Source organism: Gouania willdenowi, chromosome 3 (assembly GCF_900634775.1).
Source record: "Gouania willdenowi chromosome 3, fGouWil2.1, whole genome shotgun sequence".
Classification (NCBI taxonomy): domain Eukaryota; kingdom Metazoa; phylum Chordata; class Actinopteri; order Blenniiformes; family Gobiesocidae; genus Gouania; species Gouania willdenowi.
The window spans coordinates 21,092,648-21,113,222 of record NC_041046.1 but is presented as its reverse complement, the minus strand read 5'-3'; the positions used below and the strand labels follow the sequence as shown (position 1 = coordinate 21,113,222).

The window sequence follows — 20,575 nt, the reverse complement described above, 5'->3', positions numbered from 1 at the left end:
AGAGGTCAAAACTAAAATATGTCAGTTTTTCATTATGGTGAGATTATAACCCTAACCCTAACATAATCAAATAAAATATGTGTACGTTCACTTTGGAAACAAAAATAAACAAAAATGAATGAATTTTTTTTTTTTTAGCAAAAAAATCATGTTACGGTAGTGCGCATGTTCGTGCATGCCCGTATACAATCTCAGTACGATGTGAACTCAGACTGACACCGGAAATTTTTCTTTTCAAAATAAGAGCACATATATGAGGACGCTGCTTTTTTTCTGGTGTCAAAATATATGAATTATCTCTATATTTTCCCTGCTGTTTAAAATGTCTTTGGAATTGTACTCCATAATCATTTTTAAATGGCAAAACAAGGCTTGTCATATGCAGAAATTGCTGCAAATACACCAAAGTGTGAGTGGAAGGGGTTTTTCAGCACAGAAAATGGTTTAATCCGACTCACTTATAGGAAGTCCAAACAGCAACAACTGATCATTCACATATAAGACTAAATAAGATGAGATAATAAGTTAATAGTGCAGCGGTGAGCTGTGCAAAAGGATGATGAGGTAATTATCTTTCCCAGTAATTACATTAGAGTGTGTGTGATGAACATTTACATTAAATAATATATGTACTGTACATTCAAAGTGGCAGTTTAGTTCCAGGGTTATTTCACAGGCACACATTCTTAATTTCTTACCCAAAATATCACTGCCAGCAGCATGACTATGAGAAAGAGAGAAAGACAGTGTGTGTGTGTGTGTTTGTTCACGTGTGTATTCATTTATTTATAACATATAAAAAGTGAAATATATAAGTATGTGCATGTGCATATGTATGTTTCTTGCATGTAAGCTGTTTATCTGTTATGTTAACTGTTTTGTGAAAGGAAGCAACCACTGATATGAATTATGACAATTACAGGGGTGGGATTTTATAAGTTTACTTCCTCCCACTCCTTTTCGAGTTCATGTATTCATGAAAGTATGTTAAATCGAAAAGAGTCATGTGTACTGTATATGTAATGTACATTGAACTCGGAATAAACAATCAATCAAAATGCTGCGCCAGTTATTGCAACCACAAGCTGCACAAAACACCAGCATACTGCAGTTGCTCTCTAATGCTAGCGTAGAGTGAGGAGACCCCTCCAATATGGTGGCAATGTTTGATGCATTCCAGGGCGTCATGAGGCGTCTACGTATATAATGTATTTGTCTGCGCCTCTCAGAGCACCCCACACACGACAAGATTTGCAGTCGCAAATATTAAACATGTTCATTATGGACAATCTCTCCGTCGGAGCCCTTCTGAGTGAACCCGACTGGACAAAAGCACTCTTAACACACCCAACACCACATGAAAATCAGACACAATGACGTTTGCAAACAGCCGACAGGCCTTTGCTGGCTTTGATCGCAAGGGGGAGATCGGGACAAAAATCGGCCCAATTATCCTGTAGTGTGTGGGGCACACTACAGGATAATTGGTCGCAAAATCTAGGAAATTTAAAGGGAAGATCCTGTTGGGACTGCTATCTGTCACTTGCTTGGATATTGTTGGTTTCATACACATTTTGTATTTTATGTATACATAGAAGTGCAATATATGACTTTTTTTCCCTCATAAAATTTGTGGCCCACTTGAGATCAAGCTGCTAATTCGTTTGACACCCCTGACTTAGATCATGACCCCGTTTCAATTCTCAGATAAGTACGACATCCATTGATGTGACACTTAACTGCTGTTTTCACTGCAATCACATCTTCACAGTATGTTTTTAAAGTGAAATCCCTTGTTATACCTTTTTAATTGTTGCACATCCTCAGAAACACCTTGTTTTTAGCTTATGAAGAGGCCTTGTGAGTTAGGAGATCAATAGACCACCAGGAATAGGAACGCACGTATACAACAATAGTAATAAATGATGCTGAGGGCAGTTCAGGCTCTTTGTCACCAGACTCATCAATAACCTACTTGTAAACTCATAATCTTCAGTTTGATTTACTGGGAACCAATGAGGCTAAAGTACAAGGTACTCTAAATATCTAGTCTGGGGTGTTTGTAATTATATTACATTTGTGCTTTCATTATTTAAAATTTAAGTATAGCTCTTGAAAGATTAGATTTTCCTGCACTTACATGTGCACGTGTACATCTTACTTTACTTTTTTCAAAGAACTTTAAGATGTAAAGAATCCAAGATCCTGTATTCACGATGTGGCTCAACTGATCTTTAAAGCTACTGCTTCAAGTTTTGAGGATATAAAATGTTACTCTGTTCCAAACTCCTTTCAGTACAACTTTTAAACGTTCAAAAAAAAATAATGATCTCTTCACAGCACAGAACTCAGATGGGAGTCACTTTACATTTCTAATACAGAATTAAAACTGTATTTTATTAAAAGTGAGTGCACAATATTTTCTGCAAACTCAGAGAATAAATAATCAGCAAGAAAACAAGATATGGAAAACACACAAAGTAAAATCATAAATATTATCTTTAGCTGCCAACTAATTAGCTTTCCTTATCATCCAATGATTTCCTTTTTTGTTTTTGTAAATAGCTGCCAAAATAGGGAATCATATTAAATGAGTAGATGGTCCAAACAATACAAGCCCATAATTAACTTCTTCAAGTGGGTCATGAATTATTATTAAAAAAAATTGGTGGAGCCAATTACAGCAATCTAACACCAGGTGTGGTGTTACAGAGGCAAATGGTTTTGACCCTGCAAACGTGCATGCGAGCATACGAGCATGCGTACTTTGGAAGTAGTTGACAATAACCCATACAAGCTGTACGTTACAATCTTCATAACACATCTTTGTTACAATAAATGGATTGGCATTTCCAACTGGACATCTGAATTACTATGGAACTGTTTTCACACTCACTCAAACATCCTGCACGTGGTCGACAGGACGCGTTCATCCAACTCATAATGCGCCACATCAACAATGATTAATCACACAACATGGTACACACAATTTGATAGCTTTTCATTATTTCTCACAGATGAAACAATGAATTTTGGAGCTTGGATGGAAGTTTTGTTAAGTTGGAAAAATATATGCAATAAAAGTAGAAAAACATCTTCAACTACTGTTTACAGTTAATAAATGCAAAGATAGATTGTGCTTAACATAAAATGAAACAAAAGATTTTAGAACAAGAGTTCCAGACAGGGGTGAACTGGCCATCTGGCATACTGGGCATCGTCCCGGTGGGCCATTGACCTGAAGTGGGCCGGTCCGGTCAGAAAAGAGTGGAAGGTAACTAAAATAGGCCAAAAGCAGTCGAGAGTGGTCAAAAAAGTGGGAAATAAAGAGGTACCAGGTGGTAATGGCAAAGGGGAGTTTTAATTAGCAATATGTGGCAAACAATTGTAAAAAAAAGTACAAAATGTGGCAAAAAATTGTGAAACGGTGTAAAAATATGGAACAAAAAGGCTAAATGTATGAAAAAAGGAAACAAGTGGTATTTATTGGGCAAAAGTTAGCTAATTTGAATGAAAAGTGGTCAAAAAAATTCAAGAAAAGACAAAAACTGTATAAAATTGTCAAAATGAACTTGCAAAAATGGACAAACAAAAGGGGTATTTATTGGCAAGAGGTAGCTGAAGTCTGAAAAAAGGTTCAAAAATGGGACAAAGGTAATAGTTAAAAATGGGTTTTACAGAAAATGTCAGGGCTGAATTTTTGCCCCAGTCCACCTCCCATTCCAGTTACTTAGACACCCACCATCTTGCCCTTCTGTTATAACACAGGAAGTTGGGCTCACCAATATACTTACAGAAGCAGCCCCAGTAATAAGGTGTATATTATTGAAAGAAAATTAATAAAAAATGATTTCATCTTTCTGAATAATGCCACAATCTCTCCTTCTCTCCTTTGTCTCATATCAAAGAGTCTGAGGTCATTTGAAAGTCATTCCTGAGGACGCAACGCTGATGCACACGCATGTGCTCCACGACACGGTACTGTCGTGAAAAGGTCATAGGGCAGTGAGGGCAGGGGAAGGGTCGAACGCCTAGATGGCTCCGCACGTGTCGATTGAGAGACCCTCGCTGACTGAAGGAGCGAACACACAGATGGCACTGGAAAGGGTGGCTGACAGAAGGACAAACAGCTGCTGTATTTACTGCTAAGCAGGTGGAAGAAGACGAAAAAGAAGAAGACGGAGATGTGCAGACGGATGAGATGGATGACATGGAAGTATGGAGAGAGTCTGACACAATCACAGAAGAGGAAACTGTCCCACGACTAATGGAGTTTGAAACTGTTCCAACAACGCTGACCTTTTCAATCACCTCCTCCTCTGACCTGCTTTGGTCTTTCATATTTGTCGTTTTGTCCAGTTTGCTTGAAGCACCCACAGAACTTTTAGCCTGAAACTTGCCCTTAATGTCAATTTCTATTCCATCTTGTACTTCAGTTGTCGCTCTCCTCTTCAGACTTCTCCCTCTCGAGACATGATGCTCAGAGGGTTTGGTGCTGATGTCCAGCAGGACGACCTGATCTGATGATCCTGTAGCAAACTGTTGAGAGAAGGCCCCTTCCTCTTCTTCATTGCTTGATGCATTTGAATAATCGATGTGTTCCTTATCACAGCCTTTATGCATTTCTTCTGTAAGGCAGTGATACTGTACATGTCCACTGTATGACTGACTCACAGCCTGGTCAGACATGTGCTGTTCTGTTGGCATTGGGAATGTTAAACGTGTTTCTGTGATTTCTTCAGGTTCGGGGGATGAATAACATTTAAATGACGAGAGGCAGCCTGTGATTTTTCTTGGACTTGGACCTAGTGTGGCCACCACCGTGTGTTGTTTGATGTCCACAGCAGTATCAGTGATATCTAAATCACTTTTATGCAGAACGGAGGCGGACGGCCCACTTGTGTTTGTCTTACTTTCCTGTACATTTAATTCAGCTGCACAGCCAAGAGAGTCACTGTGTTCCTCCTCCACGTCTCCTTCAAGAGGATGAACCTCAGGAACAGAGTCACTTTGGGGTTCAATGTCGAGTCTCACTTTCTGCGGGTGCTTCTCAGCCTTTAAAAATGGGAGTTCTGATTTATTATTCTGAAGTACAAAATAATCTCTTGGTGGTTTTGTGCTGCTTTGTAAGGAATCAGAGTAAATGTGAATATTGGGACTGTGGCCAAAAGAAGACGATCTAGAGCATCTGCTGAGATCTACTCTGGGTTTGTAGCAGATGTCCTGTAGAGCACCCTCATGGCTTGGAGTTACATTAAATTTGATGTCGTCACTGATAACTTGACTGTGTTTTCCGTAATGAAATTTGTGTTGAGTGATGATGCTCTCAGCAGAGCTGTCCCTTTGAGAACTTCCTGATGGTGCCAGACACAGGTTTGCTGCTGTGCTGCTGTGACGAATGACCGGCACCGCCTCACTGCATACACGTGGTGACCTCCTCCCTCTCTCCGCTGCTTTTGTGAGTTTCTCTCCCTCTTGTTTCATTTTGCATTCATCTGTTTCACTCCAGTGTTTCAAGCCTGACTCGCAACTATTTCGATACGTCTCGGGGTCTTTCATTGAGCTCTTTCTGATTTTATCTTCATCCAAAGCTTCCAACAGGGCTGTGTGGTGGCGAAACATGCTCACAGGCAAACCTCCATAGCTCTGAACACTTGAGTGAACTATTTCATCAACACCTCTGGGTGCATCAGTTATAGCTACTAATGGCAGGTCACCGGATTTATGAATTTGAGTAATGTCTTGTTGATTTGCTGTAGACTCTCCAGCTTCCACCACAGGATGTTTCCAAGCTCTCAGAGCTTCTCTCAATTCTTCTACCTGCAGGTAGCAGGCAGCAGTGAACAGACTGTGGTACTGTTGCTGGCTTTTAATGTATGGCAAGTCCCCAGTGTAAATGTAATCCAAAAGCGATGGGAGAGAATCGGGCAACCATGGATCCTGCAGGTCCACAAGGACACCAGAGGAGGATAAGATAGAAGCAAACACAGGGCTGGATGCTGCCAGAACACATCTGTAGAAGCAAAAAACTAATTAAACCACCCGGTCTGTGATGAGCCATCAAATTATCAACATAAAATCAGCAATGATTTTGAAGTTTATAGAAATACAGTGGGTGTGTACATGTGGTATAGTTCACCTGTGTGCAGGAAAGACTTGGTCAGGATTGTCCTTCTGTCTGAGCACACAGTCACAGAACTCGTCCCTTTTTCTCTGCAGGTTCAGACGGGCTAACATCGATACAGCGTGAGGACTTACTTCCAGGGCACTAAGTGCCATCTGAAGAAGAATGAGAGTTATGCTAATCACACAAAGAAATAGAAGCAACACAGGTGCAGTACATCAGTGGTTCTCAAACTTATACCCCCTTTCTCTTATTTATGAATCCAATTACCCCCTTTGTCTAACTACATTTTGGCCAGAATACTGTGAAAAAACAACTATAGAGAATAATGAAGGAAGAATGAGTGATAACACACATTTTAAAGAATCTCATTTTGTAAATAAGTGGAACTAAACAGTATTTAGTGGCTCTTAAATATAATTATAACTACAGTTCTGATCATTTCCAGTCATTTCTCTCCACACCTCTTGTATTTTCAGTTCATGTTCTAATCAAGATCGTTTCCATCATCATTATTACGCTTAGCAGTTTTAAATAAAAAAAAATAAACAAACGTAAAACCCCATATATTTAATGCTTTTGTTAATTTTCCACTTTCTCTCTCGCGTACCGCCATCTGAGAAACACGGCAGTACATGAAGTAATGGAAAAGCAATTTGACTCATGCAACATCAATTTAACCTGTTTATTTTGTAAGTGAAATACTATTGTCATGACCAACACACTTTTTTAAAAAGGAAATAAAACACTTTCTGATCAGCACACCTGTAGCTATAGCTGTAGATACTCAACGCGCTCCAACACACTGACAGGCAAAGCTGCTTAACTTCCTGAGTCATGGCCAGTCTTTCAGTTCCATATGCATCTACATGTTATCTCTAAAATGAAATCTCACCACTGTGACATGACTTCTGTTTCATTTGACACTATAGCCTATTTAGAAGTCTGAATTGAAAATGAAATTTTACTCAATAGTTCACCATTAGAGACCAATCCTGACTAACCTAAACAACCAAGTCATTATATGCACTGTTTCTTTATGGCCTTACATCAAAAAGCATGTTTCACCGGTATCACCCAATGATTTAGCCTTCAAATTGGCATAACATGAATGAAAACTGAGGGACATTCACTGAAGGCAAACAAAAAAAATAAAAAGACTAATCTAATAATTGAGATTTGAAGTCGAACTAACCGTATTCTGGGTGTGCATTTAGTAATTGTGAGTAATGATAAGTAGGAAGAAATTAATTGAGCCTTTTTTAAATGCTTAAATTCCCCCCTATCTTTTCATATACATGTACACATAAAGGTTATTATTTACAGCAGGCTTTCCTCAACTAAACAAAATAACCAAATGTAACCATTTCCATCTATTCCAGTATTGTACTGCATTGTAATTTCTCCCCCTCCAAAAACAACTCATATTAAGACAAACCCACAGTTAAAGTTAACGGTAGACACAGGTAGAAATCAAACTTCTCTTACCTCAATGTTAAGCAGGGACAACTCTCACGGTTTCCTTTGCAGTTGAACAAGATGAGGACTCCTGAGAAGGTTTATATGTCCCTAGTTTCCAATGTGCACACTGTGTCTTGTGGTTCGCAATCAGACACTGTTCATATTGGGAGCGTGACATGACGTAGTGGGACAGGTGCTTATACGGAGTGCCGGGGCGTCTGACGATAGAGTCTCCATGGCCCGTTATGGAGGATCACTGGGGTGAGCCAACACAGAGCTGTGGTAAATAGACGTGTGTGCTTTCCTACGTCTGAATAGAGCGTCATTAAGATACACATAAATATATAAATATGTATTCAATATGAAAAAACAATTGTTAATTCATTGTTTTTTACAGCAAATTTTGACTCTGTCTTACACTTTGGAAAGAAATGCATATTAGCCTTAAAAATAGTTTTTTTTGTTTTGTTTTGGGTCTTTAAAAAACAAAAACACATACAAAAAACAATAATCAAGTTTCAGTCAAATGAAGTTTCAAGATTTTATGTGTGGACGATTTACCATAATTGACAGAAATATACATCGAATTACATTCATCACCCATTTCCCACACTTTTATTCTCATGTGTAAACCCTATCCCACTATTTGAACAATATTAGTTGTGATAAATAAGTCTTAAAGAGCATTTTCATTTAGTTTTTATAGTTAAGAAAAAAAAGCCAAATAATTCAACCCCATTGTGAACAGCTATTCAGACTTTGTTTGATGGGCTTTACCAAAGTTACGGTGTTTTTCTTAAAGGAGGTCAAAGGTCACCCACCGATAGCCTGTTTGGAGACACATGGAGTTTAAAATGTAATTTGGGTGAAATCCACAGAAATATGAACTTAGTGTACCAGTGCATGTGTTCCGTCATGAGCTTTTCTATCTGTTGTATATCTACAGTGGAAGCTTTTCCGGTGTTACTATGAGTCGGTTCTGCATCAGCTGATGCTTTGTTGACTACTACAAACTATGTCATCTCTCCACCCTTCCACACCATGTGCTGGTCATGCCCGTTATTCTCTGCACCCGCTCTAATATTACAGCAGTACGTCTCACACTGGTAGATTTTCCCTGGTGACTGTTACTGTACAATGGAAACATTAGAGTGAACCATTCAAAAAGATTTAAGACACAAACTCAAACTTTTAGTCAAACAATTAGAGCAGTTTAAAATGTATAATTGCATAGCAGAATATTTTGTGTTAATATTAAACTACATAAACTGCTAAACTAACCTAAAAAGTCTGAGGATTACCAAAATTAAAACTAAATAAAATTCCTAAAAAAGGTTTGAAAAAAATAAATTAATAAAACCTACATGTATCTTATGTATACTCAGCTTTGGGTTGTAGTTTAATTCAATACATCGTGTTTAATAGTCAAGGTATTAGGGTTATGAACCTAAAAATTTAAAATAACTTTAAAAAACAAGTGAAAAACAAAAAAAAATGTTTTGTGCCACAATTATATACACTGAAATAAAATATAAATGCAATACTTTTATTTCGCTCCCGTTTTGAACTCAAAGATCTCACATACAGTATGTGTCTAAATCTGTTAGTGAGCACTTCTCCTTTGCAGAGATAATCCATCCCACCTCACAGGTGTAACATAGCAAGAGGCTGATTAGACAGCATGAGTGTTGCACAGGTGCGCCTTAGGCTGGCCACAATAAAAGGCCACTCTAAAAATGTTCAGTTTAATCACACAGCACGATGCAACAGATGTCACAAGTTCTGAGGGAGTGTGTAATTGGCATGCTGACTGCAGGAATGTCCACCAGAGCTGTGGCCTGTGAATTGAATGTTCATTTCTCTACCATAAGTCGTCTCCAAAGGCGTTTCAGAGAATTTGGCAGTACATCCTGGTGTGGCTTCACTTGTAACCACACCAGCCCAGGACCTCCACATCCAGCATGTTCATCTCCACGATCTTCTGAGACCAGCCACCCGGACAGCCAAAAACCAAAAACATTCTGCATAAACTGTCAGAAGCTCATCTGCATGCTCGTTGTCCTCATCAGAGTCTCGACCTGACTGCAGTTTGTCATCGTAACCGTCTTGAGTGGGCAAATGCTCGGATTCAATGGCGTCTGGCACGTTGGAGAGGTGTTCTCTTTATGGATGGATCCTGGTTTTCACTGTACAGACAGCGTGTGCGGCGTTGTGTGGGTCAGCGGTTTGCTGATCGAGTTGCCCATGGTGATGGTGGGGTTATGGTATGGGCAGGTGAATGTTATTTACAACAAACACAGGTTCTGACCTGTTTGTTTTAACCCTAAAATAAAGGTGCTACTCTGGACAGTTTGTGTCCTTCTTCACTAAGTCGGTTCCCCTCTTTGTAGATGCTCACACATTAACACTGAGAACATTCAGTGACACTAACCAGCAGGTTTGAACCATCATGAATTGAAATTTAGTCCCCTGTCATTCTGTACTTCTCAAATTTCCTAAATAAATATACAAATAATAATTACTTTCCCAGGTGTAATTTGTCACAGTTATCTAAAGTCATGCTACAGTCAAACTATAATCTCATCCTAATTATCCAGTACAAAAAGCTATTGTGAGCCATGCAGGCATGTGGCCCTCAAATGTGTTAGTATGCGTGTGTCACTTGAACACTTGGCACACCGCTGCCATGAATGTTTCCTTCCGTCCGTGAGCAGTGGTTCAGATCACGTAGCTACTGTAACTACACATGCATGCAATAGAAGGAGCGTCTCTCCTGGGCACAGACACTGCAGCAGCTTTTAGGACTGCACGTGCATGTCACATTTGTTCCAGGACCAGTTCAACCTCCCTTACATCACATATACATTTTTATTTCCAGGTACATAAACTGAGCCAACATTCTCTGGAAACTACACATCATGTATCGAAATGACTGTAGCTACTGCACGTAGCATCTGCATGGGTTACAATAGTCAGAGACACAAGGAGATATTTATCTGTACGGTTTGATGACGAACACTAATAAGGAAGCAAACGAACCCAGAGAACAGCCAGATTTCTCCTATTGGTTGTGTTACTTAGCATGTTGCTATGGTGAACTACGGTAACCCAATAATGCTTATGCACATCACTGCTTCTGTAATTAAATAGCTTACTGGCATTTTCAGTGAGAATAAACAACAATAAACAATGTTAATATATTTGCTCACCACTAAAGTGTAGGCTTACACAGGCCTATGTGTAGTTATTAGTGACAATGCATGGATTCTCCTGACTGCCGCTATATTTACATGCTATAGTTTCCAATGTTGTCACGCTGTTTTTATTTTCCATTCACGTGTTCCCCCATGACAAGTTGCGTACCCTTACCCCACTTTGGGAACCACTGTGTCAGAGGATCTAGGATAGATAGTTAACCTGTGACCTTCAGTCAATTTAGTCTAGGCCTCCTCCACTTCATCAGTTTTTTTCAGGTAACCTAACAAATGTAAATACCTTGTCTTTTTTTTGAGACATACTCAATTTCCTTAACTTGTGATTTCACCCAAAAATACTTCGATATTAGCTTTTCTGCCGATATCCGATATTTCCCAATATCTGGTATTACCCGAGACCGATATATACACAGACACCCCCCTACCCCCTCCCCTCACACCTAATTTTAAGCCACATAATACAGTATCTCTATATGGAAATAATAGGTTAAGGCTACTTTTAATGTGATGTCCCACTAGATGTAGACCACATAAAACAATCTGTGCAAAACAAGAATACATATTCAACTTTAGTAATGGATTGCCTCAAAAAACACTAAACGTACAGTAGGTGGAAAAACCGATACTGATGTAGAACAATTACATTTTATGACCAATATCAGCCGATAAATATCACCCATCGCTACCTATAATTATAAGCACATGTTCAACTACTTTAATCAAACAATTCAAAATGATGTAAATAAAAAAATCAAATCTCCCATAGCCTCAGCCAGGTAGCTTTTTCAAAAAGCTTTGCACACTTTCCATTTTTGCAAATAAAGAAATTCAAAAACCATATTTATTTCAACATTATTTTTTATTATGTCACCGTTTTCACAACACTTTTTTGACGCTTGCTAATGCTAAACTTTGTTACATAGTATTGTATTTGCATTTCTACAACCATCCATTCTCTGCAGCACATAGGGTACTACCAACTACCCCTATGACGAAAACATCCACAACATTTATTTTTAGCTCTTTGGTATCATCCAGTCACATGACTTTAATGCACATAAAGTCAGCTGCAAATGGACAGAATTATAACATACTGTACAGGGCAAATAGATTTGGGCTAATACAGACCACACTGAAGCCCTATTGATGGTCTAAACATTAACATCCAGTAAAGCCTTTTTGTTTATACTAGTGGTTAGTTAAAAGCTTCAATGGTTAAAATGAGGGTTGATATTTAAGGCAAGATATATAAAACAAAGAAATCTCACACAGTTAAAGTGTCATTAGTGCATCTTATGTGAATTGATTATAGTGCATTTTTTTTAACTTAAAGGTCAAAAATATCTAAATGTATTAAGTACGGTGGCTGAGAAGTGCAAAACACATTTACAAATTCTGCAAACAAAGTTATACATTTGTAAACAAATTTACATTAATATCTAAAAAATGACAAATAGCAAAATACTTTTACAAATACCACAACAAAGTTACAATTTTGAAAAGACATTTACATAATTAGCTAAAAACAAACACTTTTACAAATGTTGATACAGATTTAACATGGTGCATTGTCAGTGTAAAAGTGTTTCCATATTTGTTCGTTTGTTTTGACCTTTTAGTAAAAGTGTTAAGGTCGTTTGTTAATTTGTAGCGTGAAACGATAAGGAAAGGGAGGGTCCAAGACGTTGGAGGTACTGTAGGTGCAGCAAGCTGTAAAACTGCCTTTGTAAATCTGTTTCAACATTTGAAAAAGTGTTTTGCTATTTGAATTCTTTTTTTTTTGTGGCTAATTATGTAAATTTGTTTCCAAAATTGTAAATTTGTTGTGAAATTAGTAAAAGTGTTTTGCTATTAGTTTTTTTTTTTTTTTAGATAATTATGAGTATTTGTTTTCAAAACTGTAAATTTGTTGTGGTATTTGTAAATGTGTTGAGACATGGTTAATCAATAACATCTCCTGTCTAATTTATAAATAGGTGCATAAAGAGGAAGAATCTAAACACATTGTGTGAGTTTCTGTTTTCAGTGTTCAGGTTGTGTTTTTTAAAATGTTTCACAAATTTACAAAATAAGGAACATTTTGCGGAACATAAAATAATAAATAAAGTATGACGATCTCAGAGTGAGTCGGAGAACAAATCTCTCGACCCATCAAAAGCTACATTTTCATTGGTGATGAAATCATCATCATCATCACCTGCTCTGATGTCTCTTTTCCCTGTTGATTCCACACCTGTGTTACTGTGAGTGGACGGTGTTTTCTCACGGTAATCATTGTCCCGTTGTTTATCTTTAAAAGGAGTCAGGTCTCCACTGCTAAACCCAGTCTGTCTAATTTCACTGCTTTCCTTTTTCCCAGCAGGAGTTGGAGGGACGAGCATTTCTCCGTTGTCACCATCACACATGCTATCGTCACACGCTCCTGCTGACCTCTTATACTTCATTGTTTTCCAAACCCTATTCACTGGTGTACAGTTCAACCGCTGGATGGAACAAACGGAGTTTAGATCTTTCCAAGAAGTTCTCTTTTTCCGTTTAAACAGAGTTTTGCGAAAATCTTCCAGGTTGTGTTTTGTGTTGTTGCGTCGACAACTGGATTCATGCTTATAGGAGTTGGAAGGTTTTACGATAGGGGTCGACTGAGAAGGAGGAACAAAGTCCACGTGTTGTGGGATGAAACTGTCTGTTTTGTTTCCTTCAGTGCTGATTGGCTCAGAACTATCTGGAGATGAACGTATGACATCATAACTGGTGCTGGACATCAATGAGCCACTGAATAAGTCTGCTGAACAGTTGTATGCGTCCTCTTTCAGTTTCCTTTCAAATGTCAGGTTACTTTCTTCATCTTTCTGATTGCAGTGAAACGTATTCAAAGCTTGACTCTTGTTCTTGTGAGGAGATGGTTTGGAATCGTTGCGGAAATCATAGCACCCATTGTTTCCAGTTGATGCAGGTGTGTTTGTGATGTCCAGTAACATCTGGGAGTTTTTCTGACCCGCAGCAGGCGAATGCACTCCTGGGTTATTTCCTGCTGTCTCTCTTTGACAGATTACATGTAGATGGTGCTCAGTTTGCTTTAAAAAATTGGGTGTATTTTCATTTTTTTCACCAATAAACTCAGTGAGACTCTCAGAAAAAGGCAAATCTACCCACTGAGCTGCTGAGCTCGACAAAAAGGAGTTGGTCAGACTGTTGGAAGACACTTCTCCAAAGCTGTTTGTTTTGTAAACAGGCTGTGAGGAAATGATCCTGTTAACAACAGCTGAGTCCAGATTCTTGGAAAAGGACTGACTTTTAGACAAGTTGAGCTCCTGCTTTGGGACGCTGTGACTCTCTAACACCTCTCTTTGCTCCTCACCTTCTTCTTCCTGCTCTGCTGATGAAGTGATCACTCCCAGTGACTGCTGCCATGGAGGAGTGGGACTGAGTGGGCAGCTACGATTCAGTGCTCTACAATAGACACATAAATACAGTATTCAGAAAAATAGAAACATGTCATGGGAAAGCTGCATTTGGAGGCATGCTGTTGTTGTGACCACATGTAGCAAGGTTAGGGTCAATTATCATTTTTATCATAATTACGTCTTCAATCATCCATGTTCCATTACAACTTACAGAAGCATAGGGCAGGACATTCATTTTAAGGCTTTTAACACTACTGGGCGATGAAGAGCTCTAAACTGATTGTGTGATACATTTTGTACTGCTGTTCTGAGCACATTATTCCTGAACAGTTCTGCAGACGTGACGTCAAATGACGCTGGTGCGCGTTCTCGACAGCTAGGAGCAGAGTCTACTCTGCCGAAAATAAAAAAGACAGAGAAGAAGACACTTGGAGACTGAAAGAAGACAAGCACTGTGGACTAAACTACTGATTGGTTCCACAGATGTATGCAGAGGCATGTGCACAGGTCTTGCAGTAAACAGTCACATGAACAGAGAGTAAATAAATAAATAACCGGGTCACAGTTAGAGTGTAGATCGGGCCGTATTTTCTCGTCCGAGTCCGACCCAACAGTGAACACCTCATTTTATTGTTTTTGTGTAGTTTGTTTTCGTGGTAAGCACCGATTTTATTAACAAACTGTTAATGTCAACATCAGATCAGCGCACGGGTAGCAAGCAGGGGTGCAGTGCACGCAAGAGACCCATCGAATCTATTTACATAATCCATGTATCAAAGATAAGGATAATCCATGTTACTGTGCAGAAAAAAAAAATAAATAAATTACAATTATAAGTACAATTGACCCCAACCCTGATATTTAGTTCCTTTTTTTTCCAACTCTGTAAAATATAAATACAGTTTTAAAAAAAGAAAATCATAGATACCTTTTACACGACTGTGACAGAAGCCTGAAGTCTGACAGTCTGACATCATCCAGGCTCCAGGATGGAGAACAGGTAGGATCCAGCAACAGGGGTGTGTCTGGAAACCTGGATCCTTTACTCAAGTAGGGGGATCCCAGTTGGTACTGGGAAGCTTTGTGAAGAAGAGCTTGATAATACCTGACCACTGTGGATCCCCCCAGGCCTGAAGCATCTGGAAGAATCATCTGACTGGCAACAAACTGGGTGACGTCTGTAGAGCCATTGTTGGGTAAAGATCCTTCTGACCAAAGTCCATTCTCTCTGTCATTGAGCTGAAAAAGTGTGCAAACAAACAAAACACACACACACAAACCTGCTTAGAAACAGCTACATTTATCACATCTGTAATGTTACACTTAATACAAATCCTTGAATAACACAAACAGTTATGATTTAAAAACACATGCATTTTGAAAGTTCTGTGTAGCTATATATGTGATTTCTAAATATTGTCCTTTAAATTAACAACAACAAAAAAAGCTTCAAAACCCAATAATCCTCACATCATGTGTATCTATCCATGGCCATACCCACTACAGTGTTTTCCCTCAGGTTTGCAGCTTTGGGTTCTGAACAGAAACCCACTGAAATCTTCACCCTGTATTTACTACATGCAGCTCATCTGATACCTGATCTGAAACCAGAAGCACAAATAACGTTCTGTTTACCTTTAAACCAAAGATGAAGTGTCTTCCAATGAAGCAGTCTTCAGTCGCCTTCAGCAACAATTTCACTCTTGCTGATGGTTCAATTGGTCCGTCCTGGTGTTCCACTATTCTACAATAAAACCCATACAAACAAGAGCAAGGCATAAAAGCTACATTATTATATATACATATACACATTATATAAACGCAATACACTGCTATTTTGGTCTATTGTGTCGTTAATACCAAGGATCGTTTTTTTTTTTTTTTTTTTATTAGTTATGTGTTTATTATCAAAGTTTAATTTTCAATGTAGTGACACAAATATTCAACTTTTCATGAGAAACACACATTACCAATAGGGGTGGGAACCTCTGGGTATCTCACAATATGATACGATACAGGACGCAAAGCTCACGATTACGATTGTCTGACAATATGACGATACTGCGATTATCGACATATTGGTCGGAAATCAGTCTACGATAATCTATGACATAAGAAAAAAAAAGATTAAGTGAAAAAATACAATTTTTATTTTTTATCTCTGAAAGACAATAAATTGAAAAAGTGTCCTCTGAACAGTGACACTATTTTAATACAACATTTCTGTAAATAAGTGTCAACATACCAATGTAAACAAATAAGTATCTCCAATAGTGCTTTGTGTAAATGAAAAATAGGGTCTTTCTTACCAGTGACACCATTATAGTGCAGTACTCCAGTAAACAATATATTGGTTTCTTCAACAAACAAGTGACAAAATTTCTGTGAAAACCTACCTGCACATTTTAGTGAAAAAGCAGAAAAGGTTTTGAAAAAAAAAAATTAAATCGATAGCGCGAGCATATCGATAATCGATTGTGCGAAAAAAATATTGCGATATATTGCCGTATTGAGATATCGTTACACTCCTAATTACCAATATATATATTTTTTGTATTGTCTAAGTCCCCATACAGGTCTATTAAGCTTTAAATGACGCTGCTTTTACACCAGGATACGTGAGCTCACATGGGCAGAGACAATATGATCATTTCATTTAAACACCTGGATTTGGCCAAAGAGCCAAAAAACTATCGTTTTTTATAGTTTATTCGTTTTCGGTATGGACACACATGGGGATGTGAGTCACATGGTGGTGGTCCGTCAGCACCGTTAATGGTGAAATCAGCTTTTCACCTGTCGTTTGGTTTGTTTTAACTGAGAGAGGGTAAACAAAGGAAGTGCTGTTTTTTGCTAACGGCCTATGTCGCATATACTGAATCACTGTCTTTTCCAATATACATGCTTTGACTGTGTTGGGGATGTGTCTGCGGGGCATTGTACCACTATCCTCCTCAGGGACACCCACAATGATCGTACGAATAAAAGAAGTCCTGCTCTCAGGAAGGAGTTAAAGGTAACGGACCAACTGTCCTATATATAGCCTCAGAATAAGGATGTAAATGATGTATTTCTTAGAAAATTATATTTCTACTCAGGTCATGTCTCACCTCTGTAATGCAGGGGCCTGAACACCAAAGAACTGATTTAAGCTGCTTCCGAACACCGTAATCCCTAATATTCGGCTACTCCGCTCCACCTTCAGTGAGAGGCGGTATCTGTAGTCAACCTGTTCTCTCACACACATGTATCCACATCTGGAACATCTGCATCTGTGGAGAAGACAGAAAAAAAAAAACATAAAGTTTGTAACATTTAAGTATAACACAGTCACCTGTTTGAGGTTAACTCTATGAATATGATATAAGTAACAATAGTTACTGTGCTGTAGGAATGTAAAGATGAATTGTGAGGCAGTTCAAAATCGATTCAAAGGTGTCACGGTTCACATTGATACTCTGAAATTGAATCACAGTACTTTTTGACTTATTTTTAGTTTTTAACAGCAGAGGGCTGAAATTCAGGACGCACCACCGTGTTTTAAATCAGAAGTGTGGAAGCATTTTGGCTTAAATATGTTAGACTGTAACCTGTGGCTAATTATATAATCAGTTCTCTAGATCCTTGGCAGGTTGATGTAAAACTGTATAGACATGCAAATAGTCAAACATTAATCGTACAAAAACATATTTATGTGTGTGTACTCATATATATATATATATATATATATATATAGTGTGTGTGTGTGTATGTAGCTCATTTTGCTTTAAAATACTTTTTTTATGAGTTGGTGCTTTCACTATTTCAGAACAGCATGAAAAGCACAGTTAGATGGATTACTGAGTGCATCCTAACCCAGACCTTCCCCTAAACATCCACACTACAGAACTCACTCACACGTGCTGTCCCTTAGAGGACTAGAAGCCAAAGTGGTACATTTTGTTCAACTGTTTGTTAATAAATGTGCCTGTGTGGCATTTTTCATCAGCAAACTTAACCCTGAATTGTCTTTCTGGTCAGACTTCATTTGAATTCAAATTATCGAGATTTATATCGTATATCGCCATTTTGAGAAAAAAAATTATTGAGATGAGTTTTGGTCCATATCGCCCAGCACTAGTATGTGTGTGCCTATCAAATACAATGTGTCTAATTCCTGAATTCATGAAAGTGTTGATATTTGCCCGTTACTGCACATACCTAAAGTACTAATATGATTTACACACTATCCTAAATGATATTATTTATGGGTAATAGCAACAGTGTTTCCATCGCAGCCTCCACATCCACTCATTCGGTTACTTGAATGTGTTTAGTATGTTCTTACCTGTTGTTCTCCTCTTGTTCTATATCCAGTCTAGAAAAGCAGCTTCTACAGTTTGGATAAAACACACAGGAATCTTGTACAGACAGCACAGCACAGTCCACTAGAACCCGTCTCACCGACATCAACAAACGGTTAATGTATCATTAGCTACTTAGCTAATGCTAATGTATTAGCTACTTATCTAAAGCTAATGTATCATTAGCTACTTATCTAAAGCTAATCTAAAGCCCCTAGTTTCAGGAGCAACAACGTTGAACAAATACAAAAGTAGCTTTGATCGAAAGCATTTAAAAGTGAAATAATTATAAAACTGTAAAAGTTGGGACTTTCTGCGTCTTCTTCATGTTTTGATTTAAAGACATTAACGCGCCGCTGGTATGAGTAGCGCCCCCTACTGGACACATACATACATACATACATACATACATACATACATACATATATATATATATAAAGTGATGATTACATCTGAGGCTGAAACGATCATACGTTGAATATAAACGCAGATGTAAAATGTGGCTGATGTAAAATTGATTTTGGTGTGAACAATATTGTTTTGTTAGGAAGATACTATATTCATAAATGTTGTTTCTTTAAATCCAAGCCTAACTTAACCCACTGGAGGAACAAACTTAGATTCTTTCCCATTTCTTTCTCTTTTCTTCATGACAGAAATGCCTCTAGACTTGATTCATTTATTAAAAACTTGATATTTTTCGCCCACTTTGATGTTTTATTGTTAGTACATTGTTTTGCCCCGTGGTTCATTTATTTAGTTTGTTTAGCCTTGTCTTTATTCTAATCTGTAGAAATGTGAAAGGGGCCTATTTACTTGTATTTGTACTTGTAAAAATGAATAAATAAATAAATGAGAAATATTAAAGAATCCATACAATGTCCCAGAGATCAATACCTGGTATGTCCTCCATAGATCCCCTGTGATCTCACAGTAGTCATTTACACGTGTAGTGATTTTAAACTTGCACATTTTTGTATAATTGGTTTATTTCATTCACATATATTAGGATTTTCTTGAGCTCAAAATTTGTGACCCCTTGAAGAAAAATAACTGATGGCTAATCTTAGCAGAAATGTTAGCAAGAACATTTTTTTTAAAACATATACATTTAACATACTGTAATCATCATAATTTTTTCTTAGATTTATTACATTCAAAAACTGATTATAGAATGATCAATAAGACATATCAGGTGGTTTTTCCACAGGTTGAAGTGAGTTCATTTATTTCCAGTTACAAGTTGCACACACATTGACCCTAAATGGGATAAATGTTGACTTTAAGCTATAGAAAATACATTTTTCATATGAGAACAAAACTCCATGTAGCATACATATATAATGTATTATGCATCCTGTTCACATTTTTAGGGCTTTAACCCTCCAATTATCCTTGGGGTCAATTTGACCCCAATGTTTATTAAAATAATACTAGTTTTTCCTCTTTTTTTTGCTTCATATTTCATGACTTTTCCTAATTTGATGGTTACAATTGACTTTTTTTTTAATGCTTACTATACATACTGCACACATTGGTGTTCCTCTGGGGTCAATTTGACCTGTTTTATCTCTGTAAAACTCATCTGTCTGTGTGTGACCCATGTGTGACATCACAGCCTCACATATGACATGTAGGGGTACACCATGGGCACGAATGTGTGTGTATGCATACTGTTGCAGTCATTAATGTAGTTAATACACGCATTCATTCTAATTTAAAAGTTTAGCCTGATGATGGCGCTAGAGAACAGGTCGAGGTTTCATTATCAAAGGGTTATGAATGTATTCAACAAATAAACAAAGTGCCTGACACAAAAACCTTGATCAACAATTTTTCTGAAGGCAAATATCCCTGGGGTCAGATTGACCCCATGGGTAAAATGTGTTAGTCATATTTGAGGATAATAGGAGGATTAAAGTCTGGTAAAGCAGAGTACATCATAGATATGATCAACAATCACTAAATATTACATTAACCCCTACAGTTACTTTATAAATAATGTATATAATATGATAAGGGAATAGA

The 20,575-nt window shown here is 37.8% G+C and overlaps 2 protein-coding genes across 2 annotated transcripts; both read right to left on the bottom strand.

Moving 5' to 3' along the window:
* Positions 1 to 2,550: 2,550 nt before the first annotated feature.
* Positions 2,551 to 6,740, bottom strand: LOC114480056 (uncharacterized). The gene is made up of 3 exons (XM_028473850.1): positions 6,735 to 6,740; positions 6,140 to 6,279; positions 2,551 to 6,013 (listed from the first exon to the last, which is right to left on the bottom strand). Exons 1-3 carry the CDS (start codon positions 6,738 to 6,740, stop codon positions 3,898 to 3,900), a joined length of 2,262 nt encoding a protein of 753 aa, XP_028329651.1. The 3' UTR covers positions 2,551 to 3,897.
* Positions 6,741 to 12,682: 5,942 nt separating this feature from the next.
* On the bottom strand, positions 12,683 to 18,893 carry ddias (DNA damage-induced apoptosis suppressor). The gene is made up of 5 exons (XM_028439467.1): positions 18,532 to 18,893; positions 17,315 to 17,476; positions 15,840 to 15,948; positions 15,133 to 15,443; positions 12,683 to 14,250 (listed from the first exon to the last, which is right to left on the bottom strand). The coding sequence occupies exons 1-5, from the start codon at positions 18,651 to 18,653 to the stop codon at positions 12,918 to 12,920; spliced, it is 2,037 nt and encodes a 678-aa protein (XP_028295268.1). The 5' UTR covers positions 18,654 to 18,893; the 3' UTR covers positions 12,683 to 12,917.
* Between the last annotated feature and the right edge of the window lie 1,682 nt (positions 18,894 to 20,575).

Coding starts and splice junctions, on each gene's coding strand:
- ddias (XM_028439467.1), bottom strand. CDS start 18,653: ATGTCGGTGAGACGGGTTCTAGTGGACTGTGCTGTGCTGTCTGTACAA. Junction 15,949..17,314: donor CAGGCCCCTGCATTACAGAG/GTGAGACATGAC, acceptor GTTTTATTGTAG/AATAGTGGAACACCAGGACG. Junction 15,444..15,839: donor ACTTCATCTTTGGTTTAAAG/GTAAACAGAACG, acceptor ACACTTTTTCAG/CTCAATGACAGAGAGAATGG.
- LOC114480056 (XM_028473850.1), bottom strand. Junction 6,014..6,139: donor CAAGTCTTTCCTGCACACAG/GTGAACTATACC, acceptor TTGCTTCTACAG/ATGTGTTCTGGCAGCATCCA.